This window comes from Sus scrofa, chromosome 6 (assembly GCF_054392235.1).
Source record: "Sus scrofa isolate SSC_HxYL_T2T_F1_AM1 chromosome 6, Sscrofa_HxYL_maternal_Yorkshire_Landrace_v2.0, whole genome shotgun sequence".
NCBI classification, from domain to species: domain Eukaryota; kingdom Metazoa; phylum Chordata; class Mammalia; order Artiodactyla; family Suidae; genus Sus; species Sus scrofa.
Genome location: NC_139388.1, coordinates 65,466,513 through 65,484,618, shown reverse-complemented (window position 1 = coordinate 65,484,618; position 18,106 = coordinate 65,466,513). Strand labels below are relative to the sequence as shown.

The following is an 18,106-nucleotide window of genomic DNA, read 5'->3' as shown; positions in this document are numbered from 1 at the left end:
GACCTGTTGTGACTGTGACACACAGTGTAAAAGAGATCTGGTGTTGGGGTCCAGCGCACACGCTCCATACATGCGTTTCTCCGTGGGTGGCATGTGTTTCTTCCCATTCGCAGACCAAGTTTAGAAATGCTACCTCCCTTTATTACCTGCACAATCGATTCTTTTCCCCTGAAAATGTGCCCGCGGCAACCTCCTAAAGCACCAAGGAACGAGGAGGAAGAGGCCCCCGACCCTCCCTGCTAATAATCAAATTGCAGAGAACACTGACGCCTGTGCTGGTGTCAGAGACGGTCTGAACCACCTGACTCGTGCTGGGGGCGGGGTGGGGGGGGGTTGCGCGTGTCGCTCAGCGACTCGGGCCCGTTCATTCGCGCGAGTTTGTTCACAGCGTCCCTGGGGCATCTCCGGAGCCAGGCTGGTGCAGGCGCCGAGCACAGGCACTGAGCCCGCTCGCCCGCTCCCGCCCAGGGGCCCAGACAACACCCGGGTCCGGAGGTCAGTTCTGAGGCTGCAGCTGCGAAGGGTCCCCGCCATCGGGGCGAGTGCGCAGCGCGGGGCGCGGCGCTGCGGGTGGGTCTGCAGGGTCCGGGCGCGCGGAGGGCAGTGGCACCAAACCAGGCTGCGCGGGTGGGTTCAGAGCAGCTGGGGCGCAGGAGCTGCTGCTTGCGAGCCCCGGAGACAGGGTCTCTCGCGCGCAGTGGGGCTGCTTGAGGAGCCCGCTTCCCCCCCCCCCCCAGGACAGTCGGGGTCCTCGCCCTTGGAGCCGGGGCGGCAGCGGGGGGCGGCTGCAGGTACTGGGATGTCTGGGGCCCCTGGGAGGGGGGAGACGGGAGGGGTGGCGGAGGTGGGGTGTCTGGGGTGGGGGACAGCGGGGACTCCGTCTGGGACGGGTGGCGGAGGAGCGTCGGTGGCGGTCGCAGCGTGCAGGGGCTGCAGGGACAGACCTGAGGACTTGGCAGTTGGATGGAGAAGCCGGTGTGTGTGTGTGTGTGTGTGTTCAGCAAACCTGAGGCGTCCTTTGGGGATAAGGGCGGCCAGGTAAAGAGTTGTTGGAACGGAATATCATAGCATGATTTGGGGAGGACCCCAAAGCGCCATTCAGTGGGCTGGGGGCAACCCCTCCGGATGCTTGGTGGGTCCGCTGAGGGCACATATGAAGATTCACGGCAGAGAAGGTCTCTTGGAAAACAGCTCTCGAGCTTCCAGGGATTCTATGCGCGCTGCTTGGCTGCCGGTGGGGGCTGGGAGCCCAGGGGGGCGCGGCGGGGGGGGCAGGCTCTGGGGGAGGGGCCCGGGTGTCCTCCAGAGGGAAGTTGTGTTGGGGGGTGACTTGTTTTTTTCAGCTTGAGCGTCTGCAGTTGTGCGTGTCCTGAGTGTGTGTGTGTACGCGCGCGCGCACACGCACACCCACAATTGCGTGTGAGAAGGGCCTTCAGGACTGAAAAGCAGGTCTGCCCTCTGAGGGGTGGGCGGCTCAGTGTCCCTGGGGAGTGTCTGCAGATATTTGTGTCCTGATGCCTGGTTTCCTCCATGTTCATCTGAAAATGTGTGTTTAACAATTTTGTGTGTGTGTCCCTGGGCAAGTGTTCCCGCTATTTGAAGCACCTTGTATTTGTATGATTGCGTGTAAAGAGCTGTGATTGCCTCTGTTGCTTCTTAAAAAGGCTTAGAGCAAGGGGTTTGGCTCTCAGTTACCAGATCGGGTGTTCTGAAGGTGTGCATGCCTGTGTGTGTCTATTTAGTCATATTTAATCTTCGTGATTAATAGTTAATTTTCTTCATTTTTGTGGAGGGGAAAACGGACAGCACAAGAGATTGAATAACCCCTGATTTGGAGGTTGCAGGTAAAATACAGGACACTTGTTTAATTTGATATCAGATAAATAATGAATTACCTTTGGGTATCAGAGTGTCCCAATATTTCACGGAACATATATAGTTAAATATTATTTAGTATATTGAATAAATGTTTTTCTTATATAGACATGTTTCATGCAGGGTTTGGGGACCTACCTATAATACAAAAATGCTTTCTGTCTCTGAAATTGAAATTTCCATTTGCCGTGGATTTACTGTATGATGATGTTGAATTTGGCAAACTTGACCCCTGAGACCTCCCAGCCACTGACTGTCAGGCAGGAATCCCCCCAATCCCCCCCTCCCCTACACACACTGGCCAAGTCCTGCCCGGGGTGAACCTGGGGAGGAGGCAGGGTCCCAGGACCCCACAGCTGAGCCTGCTGCCAAGCACCTCCTGCAGGGCCCGCCCCTCCCCAGGGGCTGTGGGGAGGGGTCCACCGAGCAGCCCCCTCCCCTTCCCAGCAGCCCTGAGAGGCAGTCACTGAGCCTCCTGGACCAGAAGGGGGCCCAGGCCAGGCAAGGGCGGTGCTGGTCTGAACCACGTGGCCAAGCTGCCCCGGAGCCTTAGGACAGGGCTGGCATGCGGCCCTGGCAGTGCCGGCCAGGAGGGCACTTACTGAGTGCCTGCTGTATGCCAGACACCAGAGGCCCTCTGATACCCGGTCGGCTGAGCTGCCCCTTCAGGGACCCGACGCTTGCCCTTGGATGGGGGGACCGGAGGACTTGGGGGCCATAGCTGCCCGTGTCCACCCCCATGTGAGGGCAGGGCTGGGTCACCCCCGGCCATCTGGCTGCTCAGCCCAGGCACTCCCTGCCCTGGTCTCCTGCCCACAGGGAAGGCCTGTCGTGTCATGATGCTGCCTCTCAGCACCATCGAGGGCAAGGACACCCCCACCGAGGAGGTGAAGACCAAGCCACCTGAGAAAGGAGGTGAGAGACCCCTGGGTGGAAAGCTGTGGGCGGGGGGAGTGGGGAGGGTCTCCAGGGCTGGGCTGGGGGGCAAGGGGTGGCCCTGCAGCCTGGCCCCAGCCCCAGCTTCTCCCAGTGGCTCCTCGTGGGGAGGGAGGGCCCCGAGGGGCACCCAGGATGGAGCCCCCCACATCACCGGATGTCAGTGGGTCCTGTTGCTCCCTGGCTCGGAGGCTGCAGGGGTGTCTCCTGGGAGCTGGAAGCCACCTGGGCTCCTCTTTGTGGCCTGGACACCCCTGTTGTCTTACTCCAGCCCCTCCCCTCACTGACACTCCCTGTCTGATCCCTGTGGGCCTTGGGGATGCGATTAGCGCATGTCTGCAGGCATTGCTGTGCAACCTCCAGCAAGTGTCCTTACCTGTCTGAGCCTCAGCTTCCTCATATGAAAATGGGATGAACCTAGTTAGCATCTTGAGAGTCTTGTGAACACCCAAACAGGCTACTTATGTTTAAAATTTAAAAAGCGTATGTGGCACATAGCCAGTATCCAACACAATGGACCTTGGTTTTGGTCTCATGATGAAGATTTTATTATTTTTGAGTTTCTCAAGCCTCAGAGGGCAAGAAGATCTCATGAGTCTTTCCTCCCTAACCCCCCCACAGTCCTGTTTTTTGAGAACCACGATAAGGCGCCAAGGAAGCCCCCCAGAATGAAGGGAACGATGTCGTTCAGATTCCTGCCGTTCTGTACTGTGGTAAGTCTCCCTTTGACCAGAGGCCCCTGGGTTTTGAGAGGTCAGGCACATCCACCCTCTCGGTCCAGCAGAGACCCTCGGGGGGCTGGATGCCGCCTTGTCTACTCCACCACTCGAGTGTGGCTCCATCCTGCGGGGATGGTTTCTTTGGGGATGCTGCTCACTTTCCTGCCTCCTTCTCTTAATTCTGAGCACCGCTCCCTTTATCATCTCCTCCATGAAGCCCCCCTTTCTCACTTTTGCCCCATTGCTCTCTAATCTCTTTCCTTGCTGAGGTTTCTTCAGCGTAATGATTGCTACCTGAGAGCATGTCTTGCATCTGTTTATCATCTGTCTCCCCCACTAGAGTAGTTCTGTGGGGGCAGGAACTGCCTCTATTGTTCGGTGACACATCCCTCAGCATGTGACAGATGAAGGGCAGGCACTGTATGCACGTGGGCTGAATAAACGAAGGAATGAATTAGGGAGTGGTCCCTGGGAGGCAGGCAGCTGTGGCCTTGCCCACCTGGATCCAATCCCCCATCTCTTGCTGAACTCTTGCTTTAGGGGGGGACCACCTGTCTGGATGTGTTTAGGATGGATCTGATCCGATCCTCAAACCCGCTCCAGGTGTGCTCCTGCAGAACAGCCAATGCCCAGGTTCACCGTGATTGGTTCAGGGCTGGGCATGTGACTCAGCCTTGGCCAATGAGGCGATGTCTCTATCTCTGGTGCTCTTCACAGGCAGGACAGGAGCCTGGAGGGTCCACGGGGGTGGGGGGCGAAGGAAGAGGTCAGGGGAAGCACAGCCAGAGGATGCCAGCAAGAATATCTTTCCTAATAGTGCCTGCGACGGTGCCACAGGGCACTCCTTATAAATCTTTGTATTAGAAAAGAATGTAAGGGTCACAGATTTTGCAAAAACAGCATAAAGATCGTCCCAATTGACTGATTGTTAGCATGTTTCTTCACAAGTTTCTTGCTATACAAGATCCCTTCTAGGGCCAGGTATTGTGCTTAGTAATGAGACTTTAGTTCTCTTTAAGCTGGAAAAAATCTCCTCAGCCTTCCTTTGCCTCCTAATGGACCGCCAATTTTGAAGTCCAGGGTCTCATCCTGTGCCTTATTGATGGGGGTTTTGTGGGGTCTTTGCGGCTTTTTTTTTTTTACCCTTTTCCCCTAACGAGGTGCAGGGCAGTCTGAGATCTCTGACACACCACTGAAATGAGGCCATGTTCTTCTCAAGACACCACATCCCGAGGCACTTGAGGTCGTGCTTTTGAGAAGCAATTCAGGTGTAGTTTCCTTGCTCTCCTGCACAGTAACCACTAACTAACTGCCTGTGGCTACTTCAATGTCAATGAATCAATCAAGTAAAATTCAAAACACCGTTTCCCAGCTTCTCCAGGCAGGTTTCAGTTGCCAAACGTGAACAGTGATCACCGTATCGGTACTGTTTGAGGGCATGTCCATGATCCCAGAAGGTTCTGTCTCAGGACCAGTTTGCATCTCCTAAGTTATCAGAATTATCACACAGTGAAGCCCCCAGAAAGTGAGGATGTGGCCCTGCTGTGAGAAAATACCTGTGTTTCCATATGTACGTGGCATGCATTTCTCCATATTCGAAGAACAAGTTTAAGAAATACGATTTGGTCTTATTACCTGCAAAACTGATTCTCTTCCACTGAAAATGTGCCCATGAATCTAAATCGGTTTTTCTAACCCGTGAGGAGGAGGAAGTACGTACCCCCCCGCCTCCCACAACACCCCATACACAGGAACAGTGAAATTGCAGGGAACACTCTGATGCCTGTGTTGCTGCTGGGGACGGGGTGGGGTCGGGGGTGCGGGTTGTGCGGGAGAATGATCACCTCACTCGAGTGATTCTTCCACAGCTACCATGGGAATCTTCTGAGGCAGCCGTGGGCGGTGGCCCAGAACAGACACTGAGCAAGCGCATCCGCTCCTGCCCGGCAGCCTGGAGAGAACCTGGGTCTGGAGGTCAGTGTCTTGGCCACAGCTCTGAAGAGGGTGTCCCATCGCGGTGTGGGTGCAGCACTGGAGCCGGGGCGTGGGGGGTGGGGATGGTGCTGCAGACAGAGGTGCCCAGAGAGGATGTGTCGGTGCGTTCGGGCCCATGGGGTGCTGGAAACTGCTGCCAGGGAGTCCCAGAGACCTGATGCTGTGCGGAGTGGGGCTCTTTGAGGAGCCTGTGTCTCAGCTGAGGACGGCTGGCGACCTCGCACCCTTTTAAACCTCTCAGCATCTCTGGGTTCTAGGCTTTCGCTGGCCGCTGGGAGGAGGGGAGACTGGATGGGGCAGAGGAAGCGCAGGTGTCTGGGGTAGAGGATGGCGGGGACTCCGTCCAGGACTGGTCCAGGGGAGCCTGGGTCCTGCTCCCCAGACTTTAGGGGATGGGAGGGGCAGCTCTGGGGACTTGGCAGTTTGGTGAAGGAGGCAGGAGGGATGCGGGTGCTGCGGACCCTGGAGAAGTCAGTGGGGCGATGGGGGCCGGTTCCCGAGTTGGTCCCACAGGACTTGGGAAGATGACGGGGCAGGGGCGGGGGAGTCCGGAGGGTATTTGGGAGGCGGGGAGGGACAGGGAAGGACAGGAAGGCCCTCGGGATGTGTCTGGGGGCTCACCGAGGACCCACAAGAAGAGCCGCAGGTGAGAAGGGCGCTGGGAAAACTGCTCTGAGCCCCCAGTGATGCTGGGCGTCTGCGTGGCTGCGGGTGGGGGCTGGGAGCTGTGCTGGGGGTGCGTGCGAGTGGGGCAGGCTCTGGGGAGGGGCCTGGGTGGGACGGAGGGTGGGCTCGGAGGGCCAGGCGGAGGGCAACTGTGTTGGAGAGGATGGCGTGTAGTTTCAGCTTGTGTGTCTGCAGTTGTGTGTGTGTGTCCACAACCGCGTGTGAGCAGGGTGACCAGTACGAAAAGCAGGTCTGCCCCCCACCCCAGTGAGGTGGGTATCTCAGCTTCCCTGGAGTGTGGCTGCAGGTGTGTTTGTGTCCTAATGCTGTGGTTTCCTTGATGTTCATCTGAAAATACGTTTCTTACAATTTTGTGTGTAGGTAATTGTCTGCTGTTCCCAATATATGATGCACATTGTGTTTGCAGAATGATGTGTGAGGGTCCGTGATGGGTCTTTTGCTTCTTTAAAAGGCTTAGAGGAGGGTTCTCATTGTGGCACAGTGGTAATGAACCTGTCTTGTGTCCATGAGGATGCTGGTTTGATCCCTGGCGTCACTCAGTGGGTTAAGGATTCGGTATTGCCATGAGCTGTGGTGTAGGCCACAGGTGCAGCTCGGATCCTGCGTTGCTGTGGCTGTGGTGTAGGCTGGTGGCTACAGCTCTGATTTGATCCCTAGCCTGGGAATATGCATATGCCATGGGTGCAGCCCTAAACAGACCAAAAAAAAAAAAAAATGTGTTCTGAGGATCTCTGTGTGTGTATGTATATGTTTTCCTCATGTTTAATCATTTATTTCCTCATTTTCATGGAGGAGAAAGCTGAGCTCACAAGAGGATAAACAACCCCTAAATCAGAATTTGCAAGGAAAATACAGGACGCCTGCTTAAATTTGAATTTAAAATAAATAATTATCTTTTAGTATAAATATGTCCCACATATTTCATGGGACTTGCTTATATTGAAACATAATTAACTAAAAATATATAAAAATTATTTTTATTTTATTTTTTGCTTTTTAGGGCTGTACCTGTGGCATATGGAGGTTCTCAGGCTAGGGGTTAAATCGGAGTTATAACCACTGGTCCACACCACAGCCATAGCAGTGTGGGATCCTTGACCCACAGAGCAAGGCGAGGGATGGAACCTACGTCCGTATGAATATTAGTCAGATTCGTTTCTCCTGAGCTGTGCTAGGAACTCCTAAAAATGATTTTTAACGTAGACATGACCCATGAGGTGTTTGAAGCCTACTTTTACTTAAAAAGTGATTTGTGCATCTGAAACTCCAGTTTCCATTTGTTGTGGATTTATTGTCACGATGATGTTAAATTTGGCAAACTTGACCCCTGAGACCTCTCAGCCACTGACTGTCAGGCAGGAATCCCCCCAATCCCCCCCTCCCCTACACACACTGGCCAAGTCCTGCCCGGGGTGAACCTGGGGAGGAGGCAGGGTCCCAGGACCCCACAGCTGAGCCTGCTGCCAAGCACCTCCTGCAGGGCCCGCCCCTCCCCAGGGGCTGTGGGGAGGGGTCCACCGAGCAGCCCCCTCCCCTTCCCAGCAGCCCTGAGAGGCAGTCACTGAGCCTCCTGGACCAGAAGGGGGCCCAGGCCAGGCAAGGGCGGTGCTGGTCTGAACCACGTGGCCAAGCTGCCCCGGAGCCTTAGGACAGGGCTGGCATGCGGCCCTGGCAGTGCCGGCCAGGAGGGCACTTACTGAGTGCCTGCTGTATGCCAGACACCAGAGGCCCTCTGATACCCGGTCGGCTGAGCTGCCCCTTCAGGGACCCGACGCTTGCCCTTGGATGGGGGGACCGGAGGACTTGGGGGCCATAGCTGCCCGTGTCCACCCCCATGTGAGGGCAGGGCTGGGTCACCCCCGGCCATCTGGCTGCTCAGCCCAGGCACTCCCTGCCCTGGTCTCCTGCCCACAGGGAAGGCCTGTCGTGTCATGATGCTGCCTCTCAGCACCATCGAGGGCAAGGACACCCCCACCGAGGAGGTGAAGACCAAGCCACCTGAGAAAGGAGGTGAGAGACCCCTGGGTGGAAAGCTGTGGGCGGGGGGAGTGGGGAGGGTCTCCAGGGCTGGGCTGGGGGGCAAGGGGTGGCCCTGCAGCCTGGCCCCAGCCCCAGCTTCTCCCAGTGGCTCCTCGTGGGGAGGGAGGGCCCCGAGGGGCACCCAGGATGGAGCCCCCCACATCACCGGATGTCAGTGGGTCCTGTTGCTCCCTGGCTCGGAGGCTGCAGGGGTGTCTCCTGGGAGCTGGAAGCCACCTGGGCTCCTCTTTGTGGCCTGGACACCCCTGTTGTCTTACTCCAGCCCCTCCCCTCACTGACACTCCCTGTCTGATCCCTGTGGGCCTTGGGGATGCGATTAGCGCATGTCTGCAGGCATTGCTGTGCAACCTCCAGCAAGTGTCCTTACCTGTCTGAGCCTCAGCTTCCTCATATGAAAATGGGATGAACCTAGTTAGCATCTTGAGAGTCTTGTGAACACCCAAACAGGCTACTCTGTGTAAAACCCTTTAAGGACTGCCTGGCACATAGCAAGTACTGTGCCCATGTTAGCTCTTGCCTCTGGTTTCGTGATGAAAATGTTACCATTAGGGAGTTTTAAGCCTCAGAGGGCAAGAGGATCTCATGAGTCTGTCTTCCTCCCTCAGCCCTGCTCTCTGCGACCCCCGAGGAGCCGCCAAAGAAGCCCCCCAGAATGAAGGGGAGGATGTCATTCCGAGTGCTGCCCATCTGCCCGATGGTGAGCCTGCCTGCTTCCTCCCTTTGACCAGAGGCCCTGGGTTCTGAGAGGTCAGGCACATGCACCACCCCTCTGCCGCACTGGGTACCCCTAGTTCTCCCCAGGATGTGGCCGCATCTTGCGGGGGGGTGGTTTTTCTTGAGGATGCGACCCCTCCCCTCCTCTTTCTCTTTCATAATTCCAGTACCTGCTGGATGTCACCTCTTCCAGGAAGCCTCCCCTGGACACTTCTTCATCCCTTCCTAACTCCTTGCCTTGCTGGGTTTTCTTCAGAGATATTATTGCTACCTGAGAGCATACTTTGTGTCCGTTTATCATCCGTGTTCCTTACTAGAGTAGCACTGTGGGGGCAGCAACCTCCTCGGCCCTCAATGAGGCATCTCTGGAGCACAGAACATATGAGCTGAATAAACGAAGGAATGAATGAGGGAGTGGTCGCTGTGGAGGCTTTACCACCTGTACCCATTCCTCCTTGCACTGTTAACACCCTTGATTTTTCGTGGGAGACACCTGGCTTCCATTTACTTACATGAGTCTGATCGCATCCGCAAGGCTCCAGGTGTGCCCTTGGCCAATCAGAGCAGGCAATGTTCACCGTGATTGGCTCAGGGTTGACCATGTGACTCAATATTGACCAATAAGGCATCTTCTCCACCTCTGGGATTCTTAAAATGCAGGAGGGGCGCCTGGAGGGGCTCGGATAGGAGCCAGGGGGGTAGAGGGGAGAGGTCAGGGGAGGCACAGGGTTAGGATGCGCCTAAGGACGTCTTCCTCTTAGTGCCTGCAACAGTGCCAGGGAGGACTCTTTAGAAATTTTCTTTCTTTCTTTCTTTTTTTTTTTTTGTGTGTGTGTCTTTTTGCTATTTCTTTGGGCAGCTCCCGCGGCATATGGAGGTTCCCAGGCTAGGGGTCGAATCGGAGCTATAGCCATTGGCCTACACCAGAGCCACAGCAACTCGGGATCCGAGCCGCGTCTGCAACCTACACCACAGCTCACGGCAACGCCGGATCGTTAACCCACCGAGCAAGGGCAGGGACCGAACCCGCAACCTCATGGTTTCTAGTCGGATTCGTTAACCACTGCACCACGACGGGAACTCCAGAAATTTTCTTATTACAGAATTTAGAAGCCACGGATTTTGCCAAAACAGTATAAAGATCATTCGAATTCACCAATTTTAACATTTTTTCAATTACCGTGTTCTCTATTCCTCAATGTGTATCGACTTAGAAATAGAATATTCTCTTATATAAGTGTGGGACTGTTGTAAACTTCCTGTTTGTAGCCTTGATATGCATTTTCATCTTATCGACTGTCCATACACCCATTTTGTTCATTTGCTATGTAATGGTTTTTAGCATTCTTTGACCTTCAACACCAGCTGTTGTCCTTAATAAGACATCTTTAGTTTTCTCTAATCTGGAAAATCTCAACATTTCTTTGCCTCTTATTGCACCCAATAAAGGCACATGAGGTCTGTCTGCCATCGTTGGTGGTGGGTGTTTTCATCCACTTGGCCAAGATGCTTGTCCCATTTTTCCACTGCATAATTTTTCATTTTTGTTTTGTTCATGCAATTGACTAATAAGAAATCAGTGGGAAGACACTTGTAGATGAACCAAGTAACCTAGAAGCAGAGAGCGCTCTGATTGGTCCATTTTAGGCCCTGTGCCCACTGAGCCCCCCCTCAGCTGAGGGCATGGAGAATCCTAAATCTCTCAGCCTGGGTCCCATGGCCATGAATGTGTGAGGTAGGAAGTCTCTATCTTCTCCTAACCAAGAGCACAGAAGTGTGGGATCAGGCAGTGATTCTCAACCAGAGGCAGTTTATCCTCCAGGGGACACCCTCAATGTCTGGAAATATTTTTAGTTGTCACACCTGAAGGGATAAAACTTCTGGTACCTTGTGGGCAGAGGCCAGGGACGGTGCTCAACATCCTGAAATGCACAGGACGCCCCCCACCCCCGACCCTGCAAAGAATGGTCTGACCCCAAATGTCTCTAGTGGACACTAACATTCTCCTCTTTCTCCTCTGTTCCCTTTCCTCCCAGCCAAGTGTCTGCTTCACCTATTCTGTGGAGCAAGATGACTCTGACTTGGATGCCCAAGCTCCTCCTGAACCTTCCAAGCCTGACTCGAATTGCACCTTCGTTCCTCTGCCTGTTCTGGAGTTTCGTGAAGTCAAGGTGTGGGAGTGCCCCCTGTGCTGTCTCAGCTTTGTCTCTGCTTCCTAATTCCTGAGATCCCTCTGCTTCCTGCTCTTGACTGGGCACCCCCAAACCATGCATGCTGGGCTCCTGTGATGTAAACCCCCAAATACAGCTGCTTAAATAAACGGAAGTAGTGGTGGTGGTGGTCTGTGTGTGCCGTGTGTCTGGAGAGGGCTCACCCCCACATCCAGTCCACTTCCTGGGTCATGGGCAGGAGGGGAGGAGGGAAGGGGAAGACACACTTGAGTCCTTCAAAGGGCAACTCCTGCAAGATGCCCACATCACTTTTCCTCTACCCTCATTGGCTAGAACACAGTCACATGACCACATCTAGCTGCAAGAGATGCTGGGAAGTGTAGTCCTTAGCTGGGCAATCATGTGCTCACCTAATAGCTTCTGTTGTTACAGCAAAGGAGACTGGATATTGTGTCCACCATCGACCTGGTCTGTTATGTTAACTCACCCCAAGCACCAGGCTGTGATGACTACATGCGAGAATAATTTTAATCTTCGACTCTCTATCTCTTTACACTTTATTTTTTGCCACTCCTGTGGCATGTGGAAGTTCTCAGGCTGCAGATGGAACTGGAGTCACAGCAGTGACAGTGCCAGATCCTTAACCACTAGACAAAGAAGAAACTCCTAATTTCTTTACACCTTTTGATCCACTTAATCCTCACAACCACGGGATGGGTTCTTATTATCTGTCTTTCTGAGCTAAGAGAACAGAGGCACAGAGAGCTCATGTCACTTACTTCAGGTCACACAGATCCTAAGTAGCCAAGCCAAGGTCCAAACCCAGGCAGGCTGGCTCCAGAGTCTGTGCCCTGAACCATCCTGGTCTCTCCCTCACAGATGGGGACTTGGGAGGTTCCCAGATGGTCTTACATCTGTGTGAGCCTCTTCCAGCCCTCAGAGCATCTCCTCACTCACCTCTTTGGATAGCACACACATACTTGGCATGTGCTTGTAGCTTTATGTTTAGCAAAATAACGTCGCTTAAGAGTAATAAGATCTACTGGTCTTGGCAACTGATGTAAAGTTGCATAAGGTGAGAGCTGTGAGTTTCCGTTTTATTTGGAGACTCACTGAGGGATATATTTCAGGAGATGGCTTCTCAGAGAGCTCTGAGGACGTGCTCAGGACAGGTAAGTAGGAGATCAGTTTCTATGTGATTTTGGAGAAGACGGTCCATGCAGTCAAACACACACCTCAGGACCAGGTTGGCCATGAAGTATAGACTTCTCCATCAATGATTTTAGTGCTTTTCTAAGTAAGGAAAGTTGGAAGAATCTTGGTTCACATTATTTTCTCCTGAAAATATCTAATTATTCTGCCACTTTCCCCAGAGTCTAGAGTGTCTCACCATGGTCTTCATTCTGAATGCATTTCAGGGTGAACTTAGGTAGAAATGAGCAACATACTTTAAATTTTTTTTAAAAATTAGAGTTGATTTACAATGTTGTGTCAATTTCTGCTGTATAGCAAAGTGACCCAGTCATACATAAACATTCCCTTGTACTGTCAGTCCATCTCAAGAGACTGGATATAGTTCTCTCTTCTGTTCAGGAGGACCTCAGTCTAAATGTGATAGTTCACAGCTATTAACCCTAAACTCCCATCCACCCCACTCCCTCTCTCTCCCTCTTGTCACCACAAGTCAGTTCTCTGCCTATGAGTCTGTTTCTGTTTTGCAGGTAGGCTCATTTTAAATTCCACAGATAAGTAGTATCATATGGTATTTGTCTTTCTGACTTCACTTATTATGAACATCTCTAGTTGCAACCATGTAGCTGGCATCATTTTGTTCTTTTTAATGGCTGAGTAGTATTCCATTGTATAAATATGTACCGTATCTTCTTTATCCATTCCTCTGCTGATGGATATTTAGGTTGTTTACATGTTTTGGCTTTTATGAATAGTGCTACCACGACATGCAGTTGTATGTATCTTTTTGATGTATCTATATTTTGCCTGGATATATGCCCAGGAGTGGGATTCCTAGATCATATGGTAGCTCTATTTTTAGTTTTCTGGGGAACCTCCACACTGTTCTCCATGGTGGCTGCACCAAGTTACATCCCCACCAAAGCGTAGGAGGGTTCTCTTTTCTCCACACCCTCTCCAGCATTTGTTATTTGCAGACATTTTGATGATGGCCATTCTGACCAGTGTGAGGTGGTAGCTCATTTTAGTTTTGATTTATATTTCCCTAATAATTAGTGATGTTGAGCATCTTTTCATGTATGTACTGGCCATTCATATGTAGTCTTTGAAGACATGTCTATTTAGTTTTCTGCCCATTTTTCAATTGTTGTTGTTGTTGAGTTGTATAAGTTGCTTGTACATTTTGGAGATTAAGCTCTTGTCAGTTACATTCTTTGCAACTACTTTTCCCCATCCTGTAGGTTGTCTTTGTTTGTTTTTCTTTGCTGTGCAAAAAGCTGTTAAATTTTATTAGGTCCCATTTGTTTATTTTTGTTTTTATTTCTTTGGGCAACACCCTTTAGTTTTCAAACTTCAGGAGCAGCAGACACAGGGGTCAGGAGGTGGCTCCAGTGGTGTTTCTGGGCTCCTCCAGATGCCTGGCAGATGCTGGTCGTCAGCTCACCTAGGCTGGCTTCTCTTGGGGGACTACAGAGACGTGGCCTTGCCCTACTTACCTTTGCTCCTCCAGCTGCTGGCCTGGGCCTGGTCATCCTCATGGCAGGGGGAGTTGCCCAAGAGAGAAATCCATGCCAGTTTCTCCAGCCCTTTCCAAGCTTCTGCCTGAATCACATTTTGTCAGCATCCCGTTGGCCAAAGCAAGTTCCATGGCCGAGTGCAGATTCAGAACGGAAGGGCGCTGCAGACTTGAATACTAAAGGGTGTGGACAGGAGTCAGGGTGGACACCGGGGGCCATGTGTGCAAGCTACCACAATGCAGAGTTGTGATCACATCCCCAGCTTCCATTGGATGTTCACATCCTCTCTTGGGCCAGGCGGGGGGCCCATCCCTCAGTGTACAAGTTTCAGGAACTTGTTACAGGAACCAGTGAGTTCCAAGAATGTGGCCTTGTCCTTCACCCAGAAGGAATGGCAGCTGCCGGAGCCACCTCAGAAGGATCTGTACAAGATGTGATGATGAAGAACCATGGGATTCCTGCCTCGCTGAGTATGGACATCCTTCCCTAGTTCAGACAGGGTCCATGAGAGCTTGGTGGTCTGTTGGTTCCAAAACCTTCCAGAAGCATGAGCTCCACCCCAGAACTGGTCTCTTGAACTGAGGTTTGGGTGATGTTGAAGCCCCAGGAGTGCCATCTCTTGCAAAAGGAAAGGTATTTTGTTGCTTGTATTCCCCCCTCCCACCATTGTCTGACCTACCCTGATTGGATCTGAGTTCATCACATGACTACAGCTAACCAATTACAGTGGTCATTGTGACCAGGAATAGTTTGATCAGCTGAGGTGCTGTATGGGGTGGGCTCTGCCATTTGGGAACTATTTGGATCTCATCCATGGAAATTTGAGCCGGTGTGGTGGAAGGTGGGGGAAGGTCAGACTGGGTGTGGAGGCTGGGGAGGGTGTTGCCCACGTTCCCTGGACAGTCCTCTTGTCTCACACTGTCTGTCTTCTTTCTATGCACACATTTGCTTTGGGATGCCTTCTGGGAGAGACCTAACTCTTCTTTCCTTCTTTGGAATAGGGCATCAGTTTTTCAAACCAAAGTTGATCACCAGGTTGGAGCAAGGAGATGAGCCTGGTGTCAAGGAACGAGAGGCCCCCGAATCCCCCTAGCGAGGTGATATGGAATCAATGTCAGCCACGCCCCCCACATGTGAGCAGGAGGGACAGCACGCCAATCTCTATGGGAAATCCATCCCATAAGCCCCTAGGGAGATGGGATTAGTCTGCAGGAGAAATTTCCTTCCAGGAAAGCTTTTCCATTCCTCCAGCCCGAGAGAATCTTCCACTCTCACGTTCTCGTCCTCATTTCTTCCTTGTCCTGCATCCTCTGTATCAGGCTCCTTGGGTTGCAAGCAACAGAAACCCTGACTCAGCCTTGGTTCTGGCTGTTCCCGCCACCTGCAGTGCCCCTTCCTGGGGTATTTCTGTTATTGCTGCAGCCAGCATCTTTTCACTTTCCTCCTTGTATACATGTATTGGTGTCTTCAGGATTTAATAATTATGGCAGGCTTTTTGCTTTTGCTTTTGTTTTTTGTAGTGCGGGCTGGTTTTAAGATGAGCACAAGTTTACAGCCTCTGCTACTTAGGAGAGCATCTGCTCCTTTCTGGGTAGCAACATTATCACCCATCAGCTTATGCACCTCAAGAATATAGGATACTGGAGTTCCCGTCATGGCTCATTGGTTAACGAATCCGACTAGGAACCATGAATGAGGTTGCGGTTTCGATCCCTGGCCTTGCTCATTGGGTTAAGGATCTGGCGTTGTCATGAGCTGTGGTGTAGGTTGCAGAGGCGGCTCAGATCCCGTTGTTGCTGTGCCTCTGGCTTAGGCTGGCGGCTACAGCTCTGATTCGACCCCTAGCCTGGGAACCTCCATATGCCACAGAAGCGGCCCTAGAAATGGCAAAAAGACAAAAAAAAAAAAAAAAAAAAGAATATAGGATACTATAGAGTTTTCACTTTAAGATAATACACACATTTTATAAGAATCCCAAGTAGTAACAAGATGTATTCACAAAAAAAGCGTCTTTCTCACTCTAGCTTCTACTTGCTAAATTTTAATTTAAGTGATATTTATAACCTCTCCAGCTTGAGAAATTTCTTTAAAAGATTTTGTTTTCAAAAACCAGCTTCCAGGGGTACCATTACACATCCATCAGAATGACTAAAGAAGAAATATGAGTTGGTGAGGGTGTGGAAGCCCTGGAACCCTCATGCATTTTTCTGGAAGGATGAGTTGGCGCAGCTCTTTAGGAGAGAAAACTGATGGCTGGCCTCTAAGAGAACTGCACATATACATGCTCCAGTCCCAATGGAAAGTCATACTCTACTCGCCAAAAGATGTGTACAAGAATGTTCCTAGAACCTCCTACACCAATGTAATTGGTGCAGTTACTATGGAGAACGGTATGGAATTTCCTCCAAAAACTAAAAATAGAGCTACTATATTATCCAGAAATCCTACTCCTGGACATATATCTGGAGAAAACTATAATTTGGAAAGATACATGTGCCCCAATACTCACTGCAACACTATTTACAATAGCCAAGATATAGAAACAACCTAAAGGTCCATCAATAGATGAGTGGATAAAGAAGAGGTGGTACATATACACAATGGGATACTATAAATAAGAATGAAATCATGCCATTTGCAGCAATATAGATGGACCTAGAGATTATCATACAAAGTGAAGTAAGTGAGATAGAGAAAGATAAATACTTATATGTGGAATCTAAAATATGATACAAATGAATTTATCTAAGAAACAGGAACAGACTCACAGACATACAGAACATATATGTGGTTAGCAAAGAGGAAGGGAGGAGGGAAGGTTGGGAATTTGGGGTTAACATATAAACACTACTATACACAAAACAGATAAACCACAAGGCACTACTGTATAGCACAGGGAACTATATGCAATATCCTATAATGAACCATAATGGAAAAGAATATGAAAAAACACATATAGAAATGTGTGACTGAATCTCTTTGTTGCAAGCTGGCACTAACCATGTAAATCAACAGTACTTCTATTAAAAAAACAAAACCAAAGTATTAACATATCTACTCAAAAAAAAAAAAGAGCTATTCAAAAGAAAAGGGTTTTCATAACAGCTCCATTCATAGTAGCCCTGAAGTGGAATCTACCCAATTGCCTATATAGCATTTCTTACATCTTACACTGGAAGCCCATTTGATTGAGGTCTGGCTGGTGAGGGGTAAGGGTAGGTACCGTCCTTATCAGATGGCAGGCTCACATTCTTTGCTCCTTCTTCATCTTCTCTTGTCCTGCTGCTTAGAATATGCCTGCAGCTGCTGGAGCTCCAGGTGCCAACCTGCACCATGATGGTGGAGCTTTGTGCTGGAAGAAGCTTGAGTCCTGATGACCTTGTGGAGCAGAGCCATCCTGTAGGGCTGCTGACTTCTTGGCCAGCTTTCCAACAGAAATATACTGAAAACTACTGTGAGCTGTATATGTAATTTTAAAACTTTTTTCCCCCTTCTTGGCCATGCCCACGTATGTGGAAGTTCCTGAGCCAGGGATAGAACCTGCACCATAGCCGTGACCCAAGTTGCTGCAGTGACAATGCCAGATCCTTCTCCGCAGGAGAACTACTACAACTTAAATTGGCACATTAAAAATTAAAATACAACAAATGAAATGAATTTTAACAATACATTTTATTTAGCCCAACATATTTGAAGTAGAATTTCTTTTTCATAATTTTTCTTTTTTGGGGGGCCACACCTGTGGCATTATGGAAGTTCCTAGGCTAGGGGTCAAATTAGAGCTGCAGCTGCTGGCCAACGCCACAGCCATGGCAAAGCCATATCTGAGCTGTGTCTACCACCTACACTGCAGCACACAGCAATGCTGAATCCTTAACCCACTGAGCAGGGCCAGGGATTGAACCCACGTCCTCATGGATACTAGCTGGACTCATTACTGCTGAGCCACAACATGAACTTCTGAAATATAATTTCAACATGGAATCGCTATGAAAAGATGCCAGTGAGAATTTTACAGTATCCTTTTTAAACACTAAGTCTTGGAAACCTGGTGTGTGTTTTATACTTAAAACACGCCTCAGTGTGTACTACCCACATTTCGAGTGTTTAATATCCACATGTGACTAGCGGATCCTGTACTGGATAATAGAGCAGACTGAAGAGGAAGCAACGCCTCCATCATTAGCTCTTGTTCTTGGGGGTGGGGTATGCTTCAGCTCCTCCTAGATAACAGATCCCACTCTGCGTCTATCACCTTTCT

At 50.9% G+C, this 18,106-nt stretch overlaps 1 protein-coding gene across 9 annotated transcripts; it reads left to right on the top strand.

The window, feature by feature from the left end:
- The first annotated feature begins 348 nt into the window (after positions 1 to 348).
- LOC110255329 (uncharacterized) lies at positions 349 to 11,300 on the top strand. Of its 9 annotated transcripts, none has more exons than XM_084962256.1 (8): positions 603 to 791; positions 1,793 to 1,844; positions 2,695 to 2,790; positions 3,433 to 3,524; positions 5,399 to 5,504; positions 8,127 to 8,222; positions 8,858 to 8,949; positions 11,003 to 11,300. In XM_084962256.1, the coding sequence occupies exons 3-8, from the start codon at positions 2,712 to 2,714 to the stop codon at positions 11,183 to 11,185; spliced, it is 648 nt and encodes a 215-aa protein (XP_084818382.1). In that variant the 5' UTR covers positions 603 to 791; positions 1,793 to 1,844; positions 2,695 to 2,711; the 3' UTR covers positions 11,186 to 11,300. The 9 variants fall into 9 exon arrangements, with proteins under 9 accessions (XP_084818381.1, XP_084818383.1, XP_084818382.1 ...); XM_084962261.1 differs by lacking the exon at positions 603 to 791 and adding an exon at positions 885 to 975; XM_084962259.1 differs by lacking the exon at positions 603 to 791 and adding an exon at positions 885 to 1,038.
- The last annotated feature ends 6,806 nt before the right edge of the window (positions 11,301 to 18,106 follow it).